The 15,321-nt window shown below is 42.8% G+C and overlaps 1 protein-coding gene across 1 annotated transcript in view; it reads left to right on the top strand.

Moving 5' to 3' along the window:
• PIGN (phosphatidylinositol glycan anchor biosynthesis class N) overlaps positions 1–15,321 on the top strand; it is a 535,187-nt gene that overhangs the window by 457,899 nt on the left and 61,967 nt on the right. The window contains 3 exon segments of the mRNA XM_029590493.1: positions 835–937; positions 3,891–3,993; positions 9,077–9,163. Of these exon segments, the coding sequence (XP_029446353.1) occupies positions 835–937; positions 3,891–3,993; positions 9,077–9,163 (293 nt within the window).

Here is a 15,321-nt window from a genome sequence, read left to right as displayed (position 1 = left end):
TAATTTGCAAGATATGGTTGAAGAATCCTTAATAATTTGAGCTTGTTTAGAAAATCCTGTTTAAACAGATGTTAGAAACCCACAGTATCTCCAACCCCAGGGAATGGGAAGACCTGCCTCAGGGATCAAACCAGGCACATTCCACTCCCAGTGAGCCAGTCCTCTTTACAATTTTTACTTGTGGTATCTCTTTGCTCCTATAGTAACACCCCCCCCCCCCCCCCCCCCCCCCCCAAATACAATTTTGCACTGAATTTCTTCTACTTGGTATTTTTATGCAAATAAAATACAGTCAAAGTAATCTATCTTAAATAAGATAAAAATAGCTCAGGAAATACTTATAGCGTAATGCATGACTTAGAGATGCTATTTTGCAGCATCACTAGTTAATTGCAGTGAAAATCTGTAATCTCTTTTTTTCAGTTTTGTTCCATTTAACACCACGCACCAGCTCTTGTTCATGCTAATATAACTATTGCGTTGAGGTTAAAGTTGTGAAAAGGTCAAGAGATATATTGTAAAAAAGGAGAGCATGGGGTTACTAGTAATTAGAGCAAGGCATGGCCAAATGGTTTTCCACAATTGCTGTAACACTGCAGGCAAAATACTATATTGTGTTAATCGTTGCTGGAGGAAACAGTAAATTGATCTAATTAATAATTTTTTTTATGAGTCAGACTTCTAGAAAAATGAAGACAGTAAACCTGGAGCCTATCTAGTGTATGTATAATAATTGTCTGAGTGCTAAATTGTTTGCTGCGCATTCGTAACTCTGTGATATATTTTTCATGCCTGTGTGTTGATATGTGTGCTTCTCTTTTGTTTATATCACAGCTTCCTCCATGGTGGTGCCACTACTGAGCCCCACACGTGTATTTCAGCGGCTGCTCAGTATATTTGTCTCTTTGATGTCCACCTACCTCCTCCTCAGCACAGGGTATTTTCTCTGTTTATTAGTAAACGTCTGCCCTTCAGTTTGTCTTACATTTTCTTGAGCTTCACATGTAAAGCACTGCATCTGAAATTTAAACATGAATTTCCATGATAAATATGCATGTGAAATATCAAGTGATTAGTTCAATCAGGGTAACTGTCGCACTAGCTGCAGGAATTTTGCTTGAAGTCCTTTGGATGTCCTTTTCTTCTAATTGGGTCCCCTTTTTATTCTTTCTTTTTTTTAAGAGCTTTTATGTCTTCTTTAAATAGTCTCCAGTAGAGGTTTATTTACCCACCCTTGGAAGGGGAGACTAGAGTCAGACCTACAATGAAATGAGGATGTGTCCTGCTCTCCTTGTTTCCTTTCTGGATGTTTATAAACAGGCCACTGGCTCAGAATTAAGAAACAAATATAGAAAAGAACTTTGCAGGAAATAGACTCTTCTGGGTGCTTCATGGATCCACTTTATGTTTTGTTTTGCAAGCACAGAGATGCCAAGGTGGAGGAGAGAGCTGCATTACACCTGCTGGGAATTCATTAACTAGGAAAAGTCCTTTCCAAAGAGAATGTATATCTATAAAAAATAAAAGGTTAATTTCCCTAAAATGAAAATAAGAGAGTTCTTCTGACTTCCTTTCAATGAATGTGCATCCGTGCCGCAGTGGAGAAACAGTCCTGTGAAAGCAGAGGGAAACACTCCGCCGATCCCTAGGAAGGGTTGCTGTGGCAACCAGTTGTGGCGCACCTCAGCCTTGGATAAAGCCTAAGGAAAGGATCAGCCGAGCAGTAAAGTGACAGTCTTAGCAGCAGTTATGAGCTCCAGGGAGTACAGATCATAAGAAAAAAAAGTTCCATTAAAGTTTGAGTTTTCAAAAAGGAGAAAGACTAAAAAAAATAAAAAGAGAGAGACCTGAGAAACTGGTATGACTTTAAAGGGCCAGTTTGATAGACAGTGTAGAAGAATAGGAAAGAGATTGTTCAAAGTTTGCCTGGTTTATAAAATTCTGAAAGAGCCGCACAAGAAAATCTTAATTAGCCGAACTCTCCTAGGTTGGCAAAGCAAGATTCAGCTAAGGCTGTCTCCTTCATTTCTGACTTTAAGGCCACAGGTCATTAGGTATGTTGGAGGGGTGGAGGGGGGGAATTTTGAATAGCCTAGATTATTTGCAATGTACGCAGGCGCTCTTAGCACAAACGTTGTAGGCACCAGCTCCCTGGTTTCCCATTGAGAATCAGCAGTCATGACGTGCGTACACAGGGACGGTAACTTTCAAATGGTCATCGGCGCACACCCAGAAATGCACGTTATAAAATAGCCTGGGCTCACGTATATATGCGTCTAATTTTAAGCTTGCGTGCGCCCAGCAGCATAAGTAGGGTTTGAACCACATAAGTGAGGGAATTGTATAACAGGAGTGCATCCACACCATGACCAGTTTCACCAGTTCGTCCAGTCTAGAGCTAGGTGCTGCAGGCCCCACTGGTTCTTTAGCCTGCACTCTCCCCAGTTACCTCAAACCCCTCACAGATACCTAGAAATAGTTTTATTAAGACTTACACCTCCTCCATAGCAGAAGTAAAGTTATGTGCCACTGGCCCCGGGTGTGTGCCCAGGCGCGAGGCTGCTTGCATACACATCTATTGGCCCAGCCCACACCCAGGTCATGCCCACATTCCACCCCTTTTTTTGTCCAATGTGAGATATTCGTGCCTGGGGACTTGTACACGCATGTGGGCGGCTTTTAAAATCGGGTGGTCGCGCAGGCACCTACATGTGCACGCCTCTCCTGATTTTGGCATGCGTCCAGCTTTTAAAATTCACCTCTAAATGCAGTCGTCTGCTTTGCACCTGCTGTTTGTGTGGGCAGCCAAGCAGGTGCAAAACAGCGCCTCTACATTTGAAGATTGAATGTGCATTCCTGTTTTATTCCCCTGGCCTAAACATGCTCAGGGAAATGCCTCTTTTCAACCCAGCTGAAAGTCTACACTGTGGAAGCCACACTTGCTTTTAGCTGAGCATTTTCCTGAAAAGCCAGTTCACCCAGTAAAATGGCTTTGTAGATCGCCCTCTTGATGCATCCGTGCCAGTTAGTGGCTGCCAGGCCACATGCAAGGTGAAAGAACAGAAGGCAGCATCAGACATGCAAGTGTGCAATGAATACTTCCGAAGGCTGTTTACATGCAGCCTGCAGCCTAACCAGTTTAACATTCTTCGTATGCACTGTCTGAATAACAACAAATTTTGTTCCCACAAGACCTAACCAAGTACTTTGTCCTGTTTGAAAGCCATTGATATATTTGTTTTTTTTTTTTATTTTATATTTTTGTGGCCTGGCAGTTCTTCCCTGTTTCTTTGGGCTGACAGCTCGGTTGGCAGGACCCCTGCTGGGGTCTGCAGCACCATGAACTGACATCATGCAGCTGCCCAGGTTTATCCCCATGTTTAACTCTTTCCTCCCTCCCGCCTAGCCCATCCATCATAGCACCAGTTCCTGGTCAGGAGCCATGAATCGCCCAGCTCCCTCTGGTAGCCAGTACACGTTCACTTGCTGTTGCCATAGGGCGATGGCTGAGAGGCCCTTCCTCCAGGGCTGTGAAAAGCCTTGATATGATTCTAATAAAAGTAGGACTGGTGACACACTCATCACATCCTTTTCATTAGATGGGATAGGGAAGAGTTGTGCTTGTGCAGTTCCCTTTGCAGGGATGTAATTTCTTCATTACTTATGAGCGAGTCTGTTCAAAAATAATTTGGTGCAATCCAGAATGATGATATGAATGTTCTATTCGAAGCCCAGTATGAAACGTTACGTTCCTTTATCTTTTCTCCCAAACAACATGGAGATGTAAGCTGCCTTTTCTTGTTTCGCTCTGCTTTCCGTATCCATAAAGAAAAATTATTTGCAGTAAAATATTCTGTTAATTTATTTTTCTGATTTGTTTTTCTCTGCAGGTATGAAGCTCTGTTTCCAGTTGTGTTGTCATGCTTAATGCTTGTGTGGATAAAAATAGAGCAAGGAACACTGCAAAGCTCTGTAAATTCACATAAGCAGAAGGTAAGGGAACGTCTTGTATTTTTCCAGGGATGGTAGCACCTTCTTCCTGTTCCTATCTGCTTCCTCTTCTTGATCTTTGTTGCCGTGCCGATAGAATGTGAAATCTAAAGCCCAGCAGGCATTGGCAGATCTGCTGTGAGTGCCTTTACATTCTAGTACCTTGCTTACTCATAATTTCTGTTTTTGCTTTAAGTCCTCATTGGATAAATTTTAACTGCAATAGATAATTTCTTCCCGGGTAAATTTTAAAAGGAACACGCGTGCGCCCATAAACGCGTGTATTGCAGCGCGAGCAGAAATACTCCTCATTTTATAAAGCCCACGCGTAGCATTTAAAGTACTGTCACCGCGCGTACTTCTCCAGCCTCTACGCAGAGAGATAGAGCCATTCTGACACACTCTGTATATGTACCACTCTAGAGGGGCACTTTGAATCGGAGTGGGTTTTCGGGAGGTGGGTTGGGGTTAGGGTGGGGGGGGGGTGTTGTTACAGACACATTCAGGGGTAGTCATAGTAAAATTGACATCAGTAAAGAATTATAGCCTTTATAAGTGATGAAAAGTCTAACAAGAGGAGTAGATTTGTACAGTGCATCTAGCACTGAATACAGCACCCCCCCCCCCAACCCCAACTCATCTCCTGAAAACCCACCCCGATTCAAAGTGCCCCTCTAGAGTGGTACATATAAAAAGAGTCTCTCTCTCTCTCTCTTCCCCTCCTCCAGGCTCCTGCACCTCATGAGGAGGAGTAGCAAAGTTACGCAGGCAGCATGCACCCGTTGCCTATGCAAAATTTGTGGAACACCAATGACCTGCCCCTTTTCCATCTCCTTATTCTGATCGCGCGTACATGCATGTATGCGTGCCCTTCCCGGCTTCTTAAAATTTGCATTGTCCGCGCGTGGCCCACATACGTGTGTATGTGGCTGTTTTTGCGCGAGCAACGCTTTTAAAATCTACCTCTCAGTGCACAGGCAGCTAAGGAGTTGAGGAAGTCTGATCTGCTTTATAATCGTTTACCATTTCTGACTATCATCTTGAAGAAAAAAATATTTTGAAAAAATTTAATTCAGAGAAAGAGATAAATAAGCAGCCTGGGCCACCAGTTTAACATTGGTCATCAATTTAACGCCAGCTCATATATTGGTGTTGTCAGACTGCTATTACCAAGCAATTGGCTTTGTTACTAGCTCACCACATAAAAGCTGACACCATTGTCTTGTTCTGGTTTTTCTTTTTTTGTGAAAAGGAGGTTACAAGCTGCTTTGACCCAACTGGAGATCATTTCTCCAAGGGCCAAAAGGTGGCACGTTAAAATTATAGGAAGCCTGAGGAATTTTAAAACTGCATTCATTCATGCTATGCCTTTGCTGTAGATAAATTGCAAATCGCCATCTCTGCCACTGAAGCTCCAGGACTGCATGCCGTTTGTGAGCAATAGATGTGTGTACAATTCACTATGTGCATGTTAGATCTAGAAACATATCTAAGCCATGTCTGAGCACATCATAGTATCAGAGCATACATTGCAGGGTGTCCATTAATTTCTGCTAATTTTCTTTTAAGTATTACTGCTAATATTTATGATCTTTAGATATAAGACAGCAGCGAGGCAAGAAAGAAAGATATTGTCTCTGCTTGTATGCTGTAAACCTGTTGGAATGTTCCGTATCACTGGCAGGGGAGCTGTGAAGAAGTCTCTCACAAGTCTTGCAGTTCGTTACTCATTAGCAGCATAACAGCTTCAGTTTGACTGATGAAGAAATTGCAGTAACTTAAAATGAAATGAATCATACCAATTACATTTCAATTTGACCTTGGAGGTTAATTTAATAGTTTTGCTTTCCAAATGAGCCCTGTTTAGGGGAAACAAAACATGTATTTGGTTGGTATAAATCAGATGTCACATGACGATAATATATGTAAAATACTTGTAGTCACTAGGCATGGGCTGTATAATACCACTTATGTCAGACATTTATAAGTCATAAAAGTCAGTTCTAGTATATAAATGGTTTCTCAGCCTTGTGATAGCTCATATTTATACCTCACACACTGACATTTCTTCTCATTTATAGCAGTGGTTCTCAGCCCAGTCTTAAGGATACACCCAGCCAATCAGGTTTTCAGGATAGTCATGATGAATAAAGATACATTTGCATGCCCTGCCTCCATTGTGGTGATCCTGAAAATTAGACTGGCTGGGTGTGCCCCCTGGACTGGGTTGAGAACCACCGCTTTAAACCAGTAGTTCTCAACCCTTTTTCTATCATGACACACCTGGCAGAGGATGCTCACATGTGTGACACAATGAACACATGGCCATCACAGAACTAAATTAGACATATTCTGCATCCTCAAGAAGCCCCTAATCCCCCAGCAATAGGTGTAGGGCAGAGAACTAGGACATTTCCCCATACAACTCACCATACAAAAAAGATATTCTGATTCTGGTGTCTTCTCAACAACAGCAACACAAACTCCCTCTATTACCAGGTGCATTGCAAAATACATTTGGCACATGTGTAGCAAACCTGCCATGCCATAAAGGCACTAACTCCGAGGACTCAAAAAGCAATAATTATAGATCTGGAAAGGCAGCAGTCCTATTGAGAAAACACAACAAATAAGACTGATACATGTGTCTACATGCTAGTAAAATACCTCACCTCAGGCACACAGAGAAATACAGACTAAAGAACCACAAAAGACAAATGTAGAGACAAAACTAGAATTGAAACCCCAAAAAGCCCCACTGCATGCAGTGTAAAAGTGAAGAACTAGAAACAGAAATACGTTTCTTCCTACACTAACCAAAGTACAAAGATAGAAGAAATGCACATTCCCAAAACTGACATCTGGATCTTGCACCCTGTAACTCCCCCTCCATACCCCCATCATCCCTCACTTCTCCCAATTACTCCTTTTCAATCGTCTCACACTCGCATCCCTGCCCAGCATTTCCAGCTCCCACCCGCATCCTCTTCCCTGTGCCCCATCTCTCCCCTGCTCGACTTTGCCCCGACCCCCCTCTTTCCCACCCAGCAGCTCCTACACTCCCTCTCTCCCTGCCCTGCATCCCCAACCTCCTTTCCCCCACCAGGTGAAGAGAGCATCACTTCCAGGCCCAGCAGGGGAAGATAAAGTTGGTGTCCTGTCAGGCCCAGAAGAGCAGGAGTTGGCAGTGTCTCTCTCTGATCTGGGGGAAGGAGGAAACAGCCTCCCATTGGGCCAGAAAGAGGAGAAGGGAGTGACAGTAGCCTCCTGTCAGGCCCGATAAAGGAAAAGTCAGTTCACATGGGTTGATGAGGAAAGAGCAGCCTCCTGCTGGCCCTGCGACACACCACCCAGGACCTCGCAACTCACCAGTGTGTCCCGACACACCTGTTGAGAACCACTACTTGAAACCAATCTTATTTCTTCAGATCCTGAATGACCTAGTGCAGAGACATACCGGAGAACTCAAAGTACACGAGTAACATTATCATCACCATCCCAACTCTCAAATGACTGGTCTGTTTCAAAATGGAAGATCATGTTGCCCAAAACTCGGAGAGCTTCTCTGACTCCCTATCCCCTTTAGAGTCCAGTTCAAAATTGTGCTTTTTGTTTCAAAATCTTCCATGTGTTTTCTCCTTCCCATCTCTCTGACTTCCTTCTTTTCATTGCCCTTCTTGTTGCATTTGCTCTAATAGTTCAAATGTTTTGTGCCGTGCTAAATAATCTAGTCACTGTTGCTGCACCCTCTGTCTGGCATGGCCTATTTAGTCCCTTCATCTCACCAGCTCATTCTCATTTTTGATATGCTATCTGAAAAGTTTAACTTTTTCTCTGCTTTCAAATGCTAATCTTGCCCACTCTGTTCAGGTATATTGATGCATTGCATTTCTTTTATGCCATTGCCTAGTTGTAAAGGCTTCTGATTTTATATGAAATATACAGTATGAAATACATTTGTAATGAGTTAAAATCATTTCTGCTTCCTCTATAAGCATTATAAGCAAATGTAAATTGACCTTCTCAGATTTTACTTTAGTATCATAACTGTGCTTCATGTCCCTTTGCTGGTTGTTTGTACTTTGAAATTATTGCTTTTCTCTGCTTTGTTTTACGGTAAGAGCAGCCAAGTTGGCTACATAGGCAGATCTGAGAGAGGATAGCATTCATTTCAAGAAACAAACAATAGCTGGCACTCGGTAATGGGTAAGAAGTCAATTTATAGTTTTCAAAGATGAAATACTATAACAAAAAGGAAGTGGGGGGGTTTTAAATTTATTTTAGCATCATAAAAACATGGGAAAACATCAGTGAATTTCAGGTATAGGGAGTGTAAGGGAGTAGTAAACATTTATGTGAGATAGAAAATGAGGACCAAGAGGCAAGTTGCCCTGTGGTTGGAACGAGCTACATTATGCTGCGTCATGGTAGACATGGTATCAGGCTTTCATTGACATCACTTACTAGGGAAATGCAATACACTCAAGGCTTTAATTCATAAGCTGATGCTTCATCCCACACCATTGATAGCAGTAGAAGTAGCCATATTCAATGATTTGGCTTTTTATCCAGTAGATCAATAGACAAATGACCAGAATCCATAACTGCACCCCTTGCATGTCAACATTTCCACCTAGTAAATGTGTTGGTTGACGAGGAACTCCTTCTTATCTTTCCCTGCCTGTTATTTATTATATTCCCATATTGACTTATTAATTCATATATGTGCTGTGGTATGTTAATCAGAACTATAGAAAAATTTTATTAATAAAAACGAAAACTAATATTTTGTGAAGCAAAGGCTAGTAGAGTTTCCATTTGTTGCAGTATCGCTTCGGCTGGGTTTCATTTTTTAAGGATACATATTCACCTCCCTTCTCGTAGCTTTCCTTAATATAATGTTAGATTGCAGAAAATGTTTCATTGTGAGTTTTCAAAAATGAACAAAAGGAAGTAGTCATTTTATTCTTGTTGTTCAGAGTGGTGTACCTAACTCTCCCTTCCCTACCGTGCTGAAGGCTTATTTCTTCATGTTAAGGAGAAGCAGCTGACACCGTGTATTGATTTTCTCCTGCCTCCTTCACAGCTCACCAGTTTCGACTTCTCCTATAGTACTGATATAACTCAGTTTCGACAGCTCTCCCTAGATGACATCCGGCGGTCTTTTTTCTTTGTATCCTTTTATGTGTTGAAATAGGCAAATTGGAGTCTTTAAAAAAAAAAGACTGGAGATCTCAGAATGCAGTTGAAATATTTAAATGTTCATCAGCATATTGCATAAATCAGGAAGAAGAAACATCAACCCTCTTTATCCATTTTACCAGTTGCAAAAGCTGAAATGCATACCCTTAGCTGTTTTATTTCTTCAGTGCATGACTACAAATTTATTTCCGTGCATGTTTTATACAGAATATATTTTATCCTATTACATCAAAGATGACCAACTCTTGGCCAAGTGAGTTACAAATAGGACTGGTTTTCAGGATAATCAAACTATGCAAATTAATCTGGTTTTAAGACCAAATATGTGCAAATATATCCCAAGCGTAATCATTGTGGATAGCTTGAAAACTGGATGTTTGCTTCTTTGAGGATCAGAGTTAACCGTTCCTTTTTCTTGATTGCTTTAAGTTTAACTTTGTTTTAAGGATAATTCCCAGATTACTATCTCGTAAAACTGATGACTCCAAACTCAGAAAACAAGGTTTGAATTTGTGATGTATTTTTAAATACTTAAGTGATAAACCATTAAGTGGTCAGTTTTCAAAAGCGTGCCAAGTTCCTGACATCCCTAGATGCACTCAGCTGCAATGTTTTATCACAGGAGGGTCCCATTATTGTTGGGGGTAGTGTATAACGGGACCAAAAAATACACTTAGCAGCCCTTAAAACAATGCTGGCCCCAACCTCAAGGACCGATATTACCTTAAAGAGCCTCTGGCCCAAAAAAAAATTGAGGCAAAGAGGGGAACTGACTTTTCCTTTATCGGGCCTGACAGTAGGCTCCTCTCACTCCCTTCTCCTCTTTCTGGCCCAATGGGAGGCTGTTTCCTCCTTCTCCCAGATCAGAGAGAGACATTGCCAACTCCTGCTCTTCTGGGCCCGACAGGGCACCAACTTTATCTTCCCCTGCTGGGCCTGGAAGTGATGCTCTCTTCACCTGGTGGGGGGGGGGGGGGGTGGAGGAAAAGAGGTTGGGGATGCAGGACAAGGGAGAGAGGGAGTGTGGGTGGGGAAGAGGAGGTCAGGGGTAGTTGGGCAGGGAGGTCAGTGATGAGCCCTGGATCAAACCGGGACTGACTAGAAGTAACGCTGTAAGCATAAACAGACTGTAGATTACGCTTCCAGCACAGTTTTGGTAGAGGGTACGCTGGTCGCCGCTGGGAGCAGGTAAGTTTGGACCCACTCCCAATGAGGTTTTTACAGGTTCGGGGGGGGGGGGGGGGGGGGGGGGGGGGGGGGGCATTGCAAGGTGTCTTTGTCATGACGGTGGGAGAGCCTGAATAGCGGAGGAGAAGAACAAACCAGGAAAGGAGAATTTTATCTATATAGAAAGTGATGTGGGGTGGGGGTTGTAAGTCTCCTATTCCCTCTTTACTATTTGTTGATGTGAGTTGGGAGGAAATCGGGCTACAGGACCCTGTTTTTTTTTTTAACTTTCTTTGCGCTACTTATTCGGATATCTTTTGAAGATATGTTAAATTTCAAGAAATCTGAAAATTTTTAAAGAAACAGGTTTTGAAAGTTACAGTATGATATTCACTGGTTATAAAATCAGTTTTTACTAAGATGTTCCCAGTAATTTAAGTAAAGACCTTTTTTTTTTTTTTTTTTTTTTTTGCTAGATAAAGGAAATTGTTAAGCAGCTGGTCAGACATATTATTAGTTTAAAATGAGATGATTATTGAATCCTGTTGTCTTGTTTGTGATGAGTGGAAGTAAGCCCTTGGTGCTGTGGCGTAGTTAACGCTGCCTCATAGGCAAGCTCACAAGTCCTATGCTGACAGCTGGCAAACGGGCCCTGAAGCGGGACAGTCTGGAGCTTCACCTATACCAGCCGCCACCCCACAAGTTGAGCCCTTGGGTTCTGGCGGCCAACAGAACTTAGATGGGTCCCTAAGGCAGTAGAGGAAGCAAGAATCCCAGGGCATGCTGGGGTCAGGACAGGCAGCAGACAAGTGTAGTCAGGTCCAATGCAAGAGGTCATATCCATGTCAGTATAAGAGGTAAGGTCCATGTCAATGGCCAGGTCCATGTCAATGTAAGAGGTATGGTCCATGTCAATGGCAGAGGTATGGTCCAGGCTGCAGGCAAGAGTGATCAGGTCCAATGCAAGCGGTCAGGACCAGGAGTAGATGAGGACACATGAAAAGACACTGGAACAAGGAGCTGAGACGGGCTAGTCAAGGAAAAGCTGGACGAGGCAGGCTGGGCAAGGCAAGGCTGAGATAAGAGGAGAATGCAGAAACACGCTGAGACCACACGTACTGCTCACAAGGCAGGAGACCCGGTGCTGAGGTGAATTGCTGGAGTTGCAGATAGGTTTAAATACCCAGCCACCTGATGTCATCAAGAGATGCCGAAGTTGAGGTTTCCCGCCATGGGGCCTTTAAGGCTCAGAGTGTTGCGCGTGCACAACTACAGAGCAGCGCAGCGCAACAGAAGAAGGGGAGATGGCGGCATGCATGCCATGTGGGACAGTCAGCGGCGTTATCAGCTGGTGAGAACATCTTGGGGTGAGTGCAATGGCTCACGGGAATGCTGCATGAGCCGCCAAATGTAACAGTGTTCTTGTATCTGAGTTTAGTGGTTTAAAATATTTTTTAAGTCTGGGAGTATTTTAATGCTACTCCTGAGCCAGTCTTGGAGGCCAATGTACTAAAGTGCAGTAACAGAGGCAGCTAATGCATGTTAATTATCTTACGTGGAAGATAGGCTAATCAGTTTGGAGAAAACTGTGTGTTTGCACATTAATGCAAAAAAATTAATTATCTCACGGAAATAGGTCTATGTTATCATAGGCACATTTTAATGCATGCTATTTCACTGTGTTAATATGTAATGAGCTTATTTACATAACTCCAGCTCATTACCGATTTTGCATACATTTTCCACTGTTCCCAATAGCTAATTTTAACATGTTAGAAGCACAGATAACAATCTCAATCAGCATAACACATGGTAATGATGCTTCTAACCTGCATTAACACTATTGTGAACATCAGTGCAGTTTGGTACATTGCCTTCCTAGTTTGTCAGATACTTACAGGGCAATTTTTAAATGGATTTCCACCCTTAAAAGTGTTTTGCAATGCAGCTGGTAGTAGAGAGAGTTTGTGTTGCTGTTGTTGAGAAGACACCAGAATCAGAATATCTTTTTTGTATGGTGAGTTGTATGGGGAAATGTCCTAGTTCTTCCCTGCACCTGTTGCTGGGGATTAGGGGGTTCTTGAGGATGCAGAATATGTCTAATTTAGTTATGTGGTGGTCATGTGTTCATTGTATAAATCACTTGTCTGAAATTGTCTACCCTGTATGCAGATAAATGCATGCATGTAATTTCACAAGATGCATTCTTTTACTCGCTTTGTAGTGGAGGCATTCCCGAGGTGGGGTTAGGTCAAAGAGTATTTTGAATTTTCACAACTAGGCATGTCATTTTGGTCAGTAAAAGTATCCCCAGAAAAAGAGGTGCAACTTTTTGTGGGTACTTTTTCCCTGGGATAATTTTCAAAATAAAAGTATTTGTGGCCTTTTCTTTTGAAAATTGGTCCAAAGTAACTTTGGACTTTGCAGCAGTGCAGTTATTGCCTCCTTAATATTGCTTCATAGAATTTAAACTTATATGTCGTTTGTTTGTGTCTGAATTAGGAGTTCCATAGAGAACGTATTTAGCACACCAGTTTACATTCTCTTGCATGTCTTTGTTGTTATTCAGGTGCTCTGCTTAGAGAAATTTAAAGTGCAGTACAATCAGTTGATCAGACACATCAATACAAGGCATGCATTAAGCAGAGCTCCTAAAATATTCTTAGCTTGTCTGCATAGTTAGCGAGAAAACTGCAAGAACTCATGAAAAGTGGAATATTATTCCACTGCTGTGTCATAAAGGAGAGCAAATGGCATCCTGATAATTTTGTGGAACAGATGTAAAACTGAAAGAAGGAATTTAGTTCTCTCAGGGCACTGTACACTGGTTTTATTTTTTTAAGTTGCATTGGTACTAGAAGTTTTGCCCTCTGGTTAAAATTAAAAAACAAAACTGGTATGGAATGAATACCAGGCTGCTTATTTCAGCAGCAGTCACTGGGAAGGCATTTACTGCTGGGGGAGTTCTGTGCAAAAACATTTTAAATTCTGCAAAATTCTGCAATTTTTATACTGGTCAAAACAACACAATTTACATGGCAGTCTAAGTAATTACATTTTAAATTAATACAGAAAAAGTTATTACTTAGAGATGCAGAATTGTACATATTTTGAGCAGAATTTCCCTAGAAATTCACTGTAAGTGTCCTACTCGCTCTCCCTACTCCCCTGGCCACTTTGCCCTCTCAGGCCCCAACTCTTCCACATGCCAGTATCTCTCCCCTCCACCTCTAGGCTCAACCCCTTCCACTCTATCACCAGTCCCAGAGTTTGACCCTGTTCTCAGTTCTGCCTCTCACACAGGCTCCCTCTCTCACACACATCCTTCCTCTCTCTAGTGCACATACACACACCCTCATACAGGCTCCCTTACTCTCTCGCACACACACATCCCCTCATACAAGGTCCATCTATCTTGCATTAACACCCACACAAGCTCCCTTTCTCTCTTTCACATACACCCTCACACAGGCTACCTATGTGTCTCTCTCATGCACCCTTTCACACAGGTTCTGTCTCACACATACACAAACCCTTCACACAGGCTAGCACCCTCACAATCACAGGATCCCTTTTTCATACACACAAGCTCCCAATCTCTCACACATACACACTCCTTCACAATCTCCTCATATAGGCTCCCTCTCTCTGGCACCCACACTCAAACACCCCACCCCACCTCAAATGCTCTCTCTCACACCCTTCTGCTCACCCTCCTGCTCTATCTCACACCTCCCCTCCCCCTCTCTTACCTTCCCCTGCTCTCTCCCCCTCCCAAAGAATCCTGTATCATGGAATCTAAATCCAGCCAGCAGGTGTCCCTCTTGTTGATCACCATGACTCCCTTCCCAACCCTCAAGAGCTGCAAATGTTGCCTTGAGATGCGGGAGACCTAATCTGAGAATCAACCGAGTACCTCTTCCACATGGAAATGCATAGCACTTGCCACTGAGCCATTCGGTCAACCCTTGGTAATCTGTTCTTATTTCATAGTGCCTGAATGTCTAATAAAATTTATTTTAAGAAGTAAACGGAACCCATTTGAAGTGTGGATTAGGGACCGCCTCATGTAGGGATCCTACAGGTCTTATTTTTAGAAACTGAATTTTATCACCATAGCCCTCTTTCAGGCTGATATAATAAAACCTGAGCTGATTTTTCTGCGCGTATTTTTTGTTCACACACGTCAAAAACCAGCAGCAGTGCAGGATGTAATAACGACCGCATATGCTAATTATATATCTGCGCATAAAATCCGCACACACCAAACATGCCATAATGTGCACAGAAAAGCACGCTTATGGCCCTATGTAGTGAATCGCACAGACATCCCTGCAGAAGACCACGCGGACACCTTTCAGCGTGTGAACACCCACGATTGATTCTCAGGGCGAAAGTCTTTCTTTTTTGAAAAAATGAATAAATTAGTCATCTGGAAGTTGATGTGAAGTTGGGTAGAGCAATATCTAACCCCCTCATGATCGGACTACAGCCACCATTGAGAGTGTGAAATGCAGATCGGCGACTCTGCCTCATTGAGAAGCCGGCCTTCCGTCTACCAGTTCCGGCCACCAATTGGCTGCCCTGTAAAGCATCAAAAAAAGCATCTCCACACCGGCGCTTTCACTTAACTCCTGCCCTTACTCAGGTGCTAAAAACCCACACTAACCCAATCTCCCAGCTAGCGCAGCTCCCTGTATTACCCATGGATAGATAATTGCCTCCTTTGCATGTTATTATCATGCACACGCACAGGAAAAAAACCACGGGTCAGTAAGCACATTTGTACATGCTTTTTTCCCACGCACAAAACCCTTATTACATATCCATATAGGGCTTTGCGCGGTGAAACGCGCGTACAAACCCATCAGCCCCTTTGAGCCTCGGATCTGGCCACTAGGTGTCACTGTTGCGTAAGGAGTGGGACTTTCTCCCATCCACCACTTAGGAGCTGTGAAATCT

Source organism: Rhinatrema bivittatum, chromosome 2 (genome assembly GCF_901001135.1).
Source record: "Rhinatrema bivittatum chromosome 2, aRhiBiv1.1, whole genome shotgun sequence".
In the NCBI taxonomy this organism is placed as follows: Eukaryota; Metazoa; Chordata; class Amphibia; order Gymnophiona; family Rhinatrematidae; genus Rhinatrema; species Rhinatrema bivittatum.
The sequence above is the reverse complement of the archived record's forward strand: the minus strand, read 5'-3'. Positions and strand labels throughout refer to the sequence as shown.